The sequence below is a fragment of the Somniosus microcephalus genome, chromosome 23 (genome assembly GCF_052327205.1).
Source record: "Somniosus microcephalus isolate GS21.2 chromosome 23, FLI_Smic_1.0, whole genome shotgun sequence".
Lineage (NCBI taxonomy): Eukaryota > Metazoa > Chordata > Chondrichthyes > Squaliformes > Somniosidae > Somniosus > Somniosus microcephalus.
Window position 1 is genome coordinate 29041584 of NC_141009.1, and position 9622 is coordinate 29051205.

The 9622-nt window shown below is 38.9% G+C and overlaps 1 protein-coding gene across 5 annotated transcripts in view; it reads left to right on the plus strand.

Annotated features, from left to right (window-relative positions):
- dennd1a (DENN/MADD domain containing 1A) overlaps positions 1 to 7888 on the plus strand; it is a 517876-nt gene extending 509988 nt beyond the window's left edge. For all 5 annotated transcript variants that reach the window (XM_085965678.1, XM_085965676.1, XM_085965677.1 and 2 more), the window contains one exon: positions 1639 to 7888. In XM_085965678.1, the coding sequence (XP_085821804.1) occupies positions 1639 to 2982 (1344 nt within the window). In that variant the 3' untranslated portion in view covers positions 2983 to 7888. The remainder of the gene's footprint in view (positions 1 to 1638) is intronic.
- The last annotated feature ends 1734 nt before the right edge of the window (positions 7889 to 9622 follow it).

The following is a 9622-nucleotide window of genomic DNA, read 5'->3' on the forward strand; positions in this document are numbered from 1 at the left end:
AAAGCCTGTAAAATTGTAGAATCAAATAAAGATCAAGAGATTGAAGAAATTCTGTGGTTCTGAGAGAGAATAAGTTATAAAAGGATCCTGGAGTTTTGAGTGTTAATTTTAACACAATGAAGATGCAGAGAAAAGGAGGGTGTGTAAGACAGTGTATTTGGAACTTAGAATAAACGAGAGGAAGGTCCTAAGGAGTAACAGCTTTAGTAGCATCAGTAAACTGGAGAGAGGTTGAAGACTTGCCTTTGTGATGAGAAACTTTCTTGTACCTTGTCCAGCATTGACAAACGCCATGCAACATCCTGATTAAAGATCAATGGCTCTACTTTCTAACTGGTTGAACTTGCAGCTGTAGCTAACTGAAAAACATAGCAGCTCTTGTTTCTTGTGGGCTGGTGCAGATCCTCCCGATCCCACTGGCCAGCTCACCCTCCTCATCAAAGTTGTGCATTGTTTCTTTTTAAATTCCATTCCATAGGTTAATTTCAAGTACAGGAAACTTTTTTTTATCCGGGACCGACGTGGTGCCGGTTCATCAAAAATTCCGGATAACCGAAAGCTATAGTAAAAGATACGGAGCTGAGAGCTCCGTATAAAGCAACAAACCCTGTTGCTTAGCAACAGGTTCAGAACAATGGCCACAAGTTCCAAGCGTCTCTGTAGCTTAGCAACAGCTGCAGCCACACCCTTGCACAGCAACAGATCGAGGAAGGCAAGTAATAAAACTTACCTGAACCTACTCCTGAATTTTGCCGGTTAACCGAGATTTCCGGTTATTTAGGTGCCGGTAAATCGAAAGTTTCCTGTAGCTTGATGGTGAGTGAAAAGTTCATCTAGACAGGGTCTTTAAAAATAAGTCCTACTTGCTAACCGGCAGGTAAATTGTATTTATTTCCAGCAATAAGCCCAACTGAGAACTGGTGAAATTTATCAATGATGTCATAGAAAGAAACTATGTCCATAGTCCATCCATGTCTATGTTTTGAAAGCTGAAAAGGTTTGTCAGTATTAGTACATTGGGTTATGTCAGTCAGAATCCTGAGTTATATGGTTTGTGTTGATGAGCATCAGAAACTGCTTGGGAGCATAATTAGCCCATAAGACTTTATTTACTGCATTTTTGTAATCTGCAATATTGCCCAGAAAATGTATAAATCAATTTACAGGAAACTTCGCGATATCCGGCACCGGCGGGACCGAGCTGCTGCCGATCTATCAAAACTTCCGGATAGACCAGCGCTAATGTTGAAGGATACGGAGGTTTTCATCTCCGTATCTGACAGCAAACACTGTTGCTTAGCAACAGCTTGTAAACACTCAGCCCGTACCTTGGAAGCGTCTCTGAAGCTGTTGCTAAGCTACAGAGACGCTTTCCAGAGCCTGACTATTAAAAAAAAAGCTAGGAGAAGGAAAAAAACCTAACCAAAACGGCTGCTGATTTCTGCCGTTAGATCGAGGTTTCCGGACATACAACTTCCAGATAAACCAAAGTTTCCTGTAACATGTTTTAACCTGTGTGCAGATGCATGCCAACCTTAGTGTTCGTTTCAAAGCCCTAGTTCCACTGAATTATGACAATACACTCTTGGTATTCAAAAATGCATGTATGTTACTTTTTCATTGTATGTATCTTTGCAGTGGAAAGTAATGACATCGGCTGAGAAGAGCAAGACCATGTCAGCAGGACTGCATCATACTCTGCCTCATGCAAAACATTGGAGCATGGGCCACGATGACATGGCTTTAAATATTAAGTCCATCAATGGTTCATCTTCTGGCAGCATTCACTTTGGAAGTTTCTTCACTGAGACTGATCCAGAGGTTTCGAACAGGGACAGTTCAGTGCCTACATCAGATCTAATTGCGAGTGGGCAAGGCAGCATTACAATCCCAAGGCCTCATGGCAGGAAGTCTACAGAAAAGGGAATCGTGCTTCCACCTCCAGTAGCTGTTAGTCGAGGAGTCAAACAGCAGGCATTTCCTGGAGTTAATCAAGTATCCACAGTATTACAGGATAGCTCTAAACAAGATACAACCGTGTCCAGCACTGGCTCGGTTCCAGAGATGTTACAAGAATCAATTGGAGCTGAAAAGAAACCCCAAGCACCAGACTTAAGACAATCATTGACTTCGTCTCCTCAGCCTCTGTTAAGTTCATGTGCTGTTGATATCCTGAAACCTATTAAAGTCAGCGTAGAAACGGATAGCAGAAACGATCTCTTGAGTCTTTTGGATCCACTGAGTGCCAGTTCTAGCCTTGACAGGAGCCAATCTCCAGGTCCCAAAGGTTCATTAGCACCTGCACCGTCTTTGTCTTCAACTCCTGCTTCTACTGGTTTTGCTCCACCAGGAACTGACCTTGGAATTAGTACTCCACCAGCTTCCTTACAATTCAGCCAAACCCGAGGATACTCAACCCCCAGCCCAGCACCAGTGGCGCAGTTTCCACAGCCACCGTCCTATCCCTTTTCTCAAACAATGCCAGCAGCTCTCCAGTTTCCTCAGACACAGGCCCCTGCAAGTCATTTTGCTCCACCTGCAGCGTCTGCTTTTGTCTCAAGCTTTTTGCCTTCAAATTCAGGTTTCTTCCAACCCCAAATGCCTCATAGGAACTATTCAGCGCCTTCCCTTCACCACTTGTACAACCAGCCCACAGCCACCCCTCAGTCTGGTACTTTTATTCAGCAAAGTGCAGTCTCCTCAGCAAGCCTCGGTGGTTTAAGCTACACAAAAACAGCAGGAAAAGCAAGTACAAATGTGTCCGATTCCAATCCAGTGGTGGGTGGTGCTGCAAAAAATTTGACTGAGCCACCATTAGTCCCGCCAAAGCCTTCCAAAGGTCTTGAAAGAATATTACAACCATCCAACCCTGGGGAGGCTCAAGATCCATTTGCAGATTTGCTTACTGCAACAAAGAAGGAGGCAGCACCATCACAAAGTAGAGTGGACCAGCTCAGGAAGAAATGGGAGACCTTTGAATAAAAACAGAAAACAAAATGTTCTAATAATTGAGTGACAGTAGAGCTTCTTTATACTGCTGCCTTTGGATGCCACACAAAAAAGTATCTTCTAGCAGGGGGTGCATTATACAAGAGGGTGTTTTGTATGGTTTCTCTAATGGCTAGAGAACCATAATGAATGCATATTGTATCCAAAAATGTTATAGCGAGGAGCTACTACACTATACTTAAAACCTACAGCAAGCCATTTATCATGGCTTGCATGTGGTCTGTTCTGTTTGGTGATTAATCGTGACTTTTGCAGTTGTTTTCCTGTAAACACTCCTGGAACAATTGCTGAAACTCAGATAGAGGTTGCCTTGTTTCCTTGATTTCTGATTTTTCTTTTTGTAAACTCAATGACGTCATTGATATGTAAGTCACTAATATTAATGTACTGATCTTGCAGCTCACTATTCCTCAGCACTGAATCTAAACTTTTGCATCATGCTAAGGCCATTAGGTACCACACCTTATAGCTGTCAGTGTAGGTATTAATTTTGCTACATCTTTCTACTTTAGTGCTCTTGATCCTGTAGTATTTTTGACAATTATACGGGATATCATAAAATGAATGCTATATTTATCTAAATTTTATCAAGCATTGAGTTTTCCTACCATGACATCACAAAGAGTAAAATCAATGCCTCCTGAACATGAATTTTTTTTGAAAGAGTTAATTATGATAAAGTATTGTGTATTTAATGTAAATGTGTGTGGATGAAACCAAAAAGGAAGCAAGGTAATTTAGTATACAGCTATATCATGCGTTTCTCTCACAGCTCAGTGCTGCTGCTGTAATTCAGTCTCGTTAGTAAAGTATTTACATTGGCTTTGCTGTGAGACAAATGCTGTGTCTATTGATTGTGCCTAGGCTAATGGATAATTAGATCTGTTTATAAAAAAAAAAAAAAAATCTCATGTACAGCTACTACTAGTGTTGTTAATAACGAGCAACTTTGACTGAGTATTATACTGGTTGACATAATATGCCTTGCAGTCCAAATGGAACGAAGCTCTTGCAGCCGTTCTATAACTTGGATATAAATGCTGCAAGCCTGTTTTTACCACAAGCTGTTCCAACAAAAGTACCAATGCACTGGGCAGCAGGAAGTGGGAGTCGGGTGGGTCCTCCTCCAAATTATTGTCAGTCCTCACGAGGCACGTAGGTGAAATTCTTGAACTCTTAACAGGCTTTTAATTCATGCAGACTACTTATTTCCACTTCTTGATTTACGCCAACATGATTGTTCTCTCACGGCTTTTTCCAAACTCTCTTTTGGTGATCATTAAAGGAAAATAATGGCTTTGTACTTCCTCAGATTCTTATAAAATCTTATGCTCTACCATTGATTTGACTGGATTTTAGCCCATTTTAGTCTACTACAGTTAAGCATTACTTTGGTGCCATTATGCCATACATTAAAGTTGCCTGAAAAGAAATCTATTCTTGGGAATCTCTGTCAAGCCATGTATCCAATTAGCATTCATATTAGGACATGTTTACAGATTTTTGTGAAGGGAAAGTTTGTTAATACACCTGGCACTGTTTCTTTTAATTTATTTTTCTTCTGCCCAATGTTAATGAATTTAAAAGGGCTCATTCAGCTGGCATTCATTGATCATTTCTGACTTAATTCTGCTTTTCTTGGATGGTACAGTTGGCGAAAAGGGATTCAAAGGCTAAATTTACAATCTAAAAGCTAAGTATTTCAAACCAGATTTGACCTGTTTCACGTTTGTTTCTGTAACTTGCTGGACAAATACAATGCAATGTTGATTAGAAATACTGCATCTTCTAAGGTTCCCGTAAGTCATTCTATTATTGTCAATAATAAGTCCAAGCTGAACCAAGTTTCAAAGTCATGGGTAAGATGGAATTCTTTCAGTTGTCATACACTTTATTTTTATTCTTGCGAGTGATGTCATTGATCATGGATGCAATCCAAAAGTTCCACTTCCTGGATTTGATAAGAGTGAAAAATTCAGTATTTATAAACTGCCGTATATTTATGTGTTACACACGTTACACCCTCTGTGCAGTGTCTGTTTTCCTCCATTTTGACCTAATCAGTCAATAGTTTAAATGTTTCAGAAATCATTATTTCAGAAAGATTTGAGTCATTTTGCACGTTTCCTCGATAAAACTGCGACTGTTGCTATTGTCCCACTCTCACTGGTAGGTCTGTTCCATCAAGAGATGTTCGCCTTCGATTGCTGACACTTTTGTTAAGCTTTAGAACTACTACTTCTTCTTGCAGTCCTCCAGGCAATGAACCTCCTGTGCCCAAAAGGTGAGGTGACCAAATCACAGGTCTCCAGCAATGCCATGCGAGGGGTATCCACTGGGTGTGTAAAAGTAACATGGTTGATGACTCTCATATATACACACACACGCGCGCACACACACAGTTTCTTCAGTTGATAAAAGCTCTGAGAATAATATGCAAGAATGCCATTACATTTCATTACACAACCTCTACACAAACCAGTTCCAATCATTTATAGGGTAAGGATCAAAGTAGGATTGTGATCACGTGAAACAAGCACCACAAAATAAAGGAATTTAAACATTTATCTTGTCAGTATATAAAGTATGTTTCTCCTTCAAAAATAAGTTGATGTTTATTGTGATTTTAAAGGTATCCTTTTCCTTTTCATTAGTCAACAAGCCCAAGCAGTATCCAACTTTTAATATTTTCTTTTCATTTTTAAACTGTTTTTCATCAAGTATTTTCACACATATTGCTCAAGAAGCTTGAAATACTAATTGATCTGTCTTGCAAGTGATGGTTGCCAATAACACAAGCACCCAAACCTTCATTTTAATTTAATTACAGAACCTGCAAATAACTGAAGTGGTATTTTTGGTAGCTTAAGACATAGGTAACTTGTTGAGATGTCAATGGAATGTTCAAACTTTAATAGCTAGAAATTATGGCACAAAGTCACTAAGATAAACATACAGATAACTGCTCAGTGGTTTTCTGTTAGTGTTTTACATTGCATATTTTGCACTGGAACATGGCATACCAATGATAACAATGGGAGTAGCTTTGTTGGCATGGGTACTCTGCAATTGTACAAAGAGCTTGCCTTCATGGCCAAAATTCTTTCTCGTGTATTATTAGCACATAAAATAGCGATGAAAATTTACTCAGTTTTAGGTTTATGAACTAGCTATTGTGAAAATGAGTATTGTGGCCATAATGCAACTTAAAATGTTCATGAAACCACAAAAGGTTACGGTGCTACAGTTCAATACTAATGCACATTTTATATTCACATCATTGTTCATTTCTATTCACGCTTATTGTGGATACATATTAAAGCAAGGAATCAGTGTGAAAATCTCTCCTCACAAAGTAAACCTTATGTAAGCTTCTAGATAAATAATTGGTCTCAAGGAACTTTTATACATGCCTATAAGATCTGGGATACTTAGACATAATAGATGCAGAATTTAAATGTTTGAATTAGACTTTACATTCTAAATAATCTGATACTTACTTTTGGAAAACCCAGCTAAACGGGTCATTCAGTGTGTAGTGTGATATGGTAGTTACTTTTATTAGTTCTCACATTGGCCGTGGTACACACATTTCCTGAGAATTAACATTCTTTCTTAACTTGTGCCTCAAACACTTGTGGAATGTAAAATGCTGTGATAGTCTGAAGATTAATATACAAAATAGCGTCTATGTTAGTGAACCTGTTTGATTTATCCACACTAAATCGCTGCAGAAATTCCTTACTATGATAATAGCGACTCCCTGGCATTGTACAATATGATGTAGCTTGTTTTGGGATACTTGTCGAAGCTTACACATTGCTTTTGTAACTTGGCCAAATAAGTTGCTGCTAAATAAGTGTACCAAGTTCCTGGAGATACTGTAAAGAATATTTCTGTTACAGCAGTGCTTGTCAGGTGTGCAGTTTTGTTCTATGCATCTCTTTTCTGTTTTAATATATTTCTCAGTAATACCGTGAATATGTGTTTTATGTATTGAATTTTAAAGTGTGCGGTCAAAACTTTCAATTCTCCCTTAAGGGTTTACTTAACGTATTTATGACAGCAACGCAGCATTAGTAAGTGACTGCGAAGGTTTTCCACTGAGCTTAAATCTAGACGAACTGCAGATATAAGTATATCTACAGTGAATTTCAGCTGGCATTGGCAATAACCAATAGCTAGTATGTGTTTATTTGTGATTGGAGTAATAGTACATCTAGTATTTGTAACCGAGGCCCCAGTGACACTTTAATCTTAATAACTGCTATTAGCAGTTTTTCCTCAAGTATTATGGAGGGCCCATGGTTTTCGTATTTAGGGATCTGTTATTTTATAGTAGAAGCTTACTGACACTATAATTCTCAGTCGAACATTTTTAAAAGATCCATCCAGAAATATAAAAATCAGCCAGATGTTCTGTACAATTCGTTCAAAAAAAAAAAAAGTATCATTAAAGTTGTTCCGAAAATGCAAAAGGCAGGTTTATTTAAGCATTGTCATGCTTCTACGCACCCACCCCCCTCCCCGAGCTTCAAGAGTTCTTTATTCATGGCTACTTTGCCAAAGTTGGTTGTATATACAGGTTTCTGCACTTCTGTGTCCAAAGACACTGTTTTGTTTGGTTTCTGAAGAGAATTGGAATCAAAAGTATGTAGATATTGGTTCACTGCACGATTTACTACTAGTAAAAATTGCATAGCACAGAAACAGCAGGGCTGAGATTCAGTGCAATATTATTTTTGTGTTCTGTTATTGGTTCTGACTCATACGACTGTGAACAAATGATTTTTGTAATTAAGATGGCGGAATGGAATTGTAAACTGACAGTGATGCCATGGGACTCGAAAGTAATAAAAGTAATGATTCTCCTGTGTAATCTCTCTGTTTTTTCTCCATTATTTATTAGAGGTGTACATTTGTGTTCCCCACAACTGTACTTGTACAGAAACTTTAATGACTCCGTTAACTGTTGTCAATCTCCGAAGATACTGTCACAAGAATATTTATTTATTTATTTTTATATATATATATGGCAGTGCTGCAAGTGCACAAAAGCATTGAAACATAACACTTGGAGATGCGCTGCTGTCCTGAGGTTTAGTTATTAATATTCAGCTAAAAGCCTAACATACAAAATTGAATAAGTTACAAAGGAAAATGTTCTGCAACATCAGCAAAAAATGAACACCCTACCCTAGTAACTTGATGGGCTTCAAATAGTGTGCACATTCTTGTAGACCTACAAGAGAAATCTTCTATTCCATTGGAAAGAAGAGCTTAAGTTGCAACAAGAAAGCCTCAGACTTCTAAACTTGTTTCAGATCTGCGGGTGTGTGTTTTAAGAATTTCAATAATCCGAATTTAATTTACCATAACTTCTAAGAACAGAAGGCGAAAGCTTAAATTTTTTTTTAATGGTTTCAGTAACGTTTTGTAGGCCTAAAAGAAAACCTTTGTGATTATTTTCAAAAATCAGTTCATGTTGTTACTAATTCTAGGGAAAGTACAGAATTTTCTCTTTTTTTTAGAGCTCAGTTTTGCCATGGCTCAGTGGGCAGCACTCTCGCCAATGAGTCAGAAGGTTGTGGATTCAAGTCCCACTCCAGAGACTTGAGCACAAATTCTAGGCTGACACTCCAGTGCAGTGCTGAGGGAGCGTTGCCCTGTCAGAGGTGCTGTCTTTCGGATGAGACGTTAAACCGAGGCCCATCTGCCCTCAGGAGGATGTAAAAGATCCCACACCACTATTTCGAAGAAGAGCAGGGGAGTTCTTCCTAGTGTCCTGGCCAATATTTATCCCTCAACCAACATCAATAAAACATTATCCAGTCCTTATCACATTGCTGTTTGTGGGAACTTAACTGTGTGCAAATTGGCCTCTGCGTTTCCCTATGATACCACAGTGTCTACCATTCAAAAGTAATTCATTGGGACGTCCTGGAGGTCATGAAAGGCGCTATATAAATGCAAATTCTTTCCAACTAAATGTGACAATCCTCACAGAAAAGAAAAACTCGAACCATATGGCTATGTCTCAACCTCATTATGTTGCCTTCATTGACAGTCTGAGACTCCCTGTCACAATTTGGGCTCTCAACTGCTTTAAGCTCAAATTCCATAAGTGGACCTGTAGCTCCTATGTACTAAAACTTGTGTGTGATGTGAATAGGCATACAATCCCACAGGACCAACAATTACCATTTTACCTCAACAGTTGTGATCAAAGTGCTCTTATCCACTTTGGAAGGCAGCTAATTGGTGGAATATAATATGCTAAAGGCAATAGTCAGGGTACGGTAGCCTAGTGGGTTTCATGCTGGACTAGCAACCCAGAGGTTGTGAGTTGAAAAATCCCACCATGGCAAATTGTGAGCTTGCCACCCCTACACGGTCTAGCGCACATATGACTCTTCCCCCATCCATAATTGCCCTGAGGACAACACTGTCTTGACAGTGTCACCCACATCCCAAGAACAAATAAATAGAAGATTTATTTGTGAAGTACATAATTAAACCGAATCAAAAACCATCGCGTAACCACATATACAATACTTCCACATTTCTTAAATGGAAAACAATAATGCATCCAAAATCTTAATGATCTTTCTGG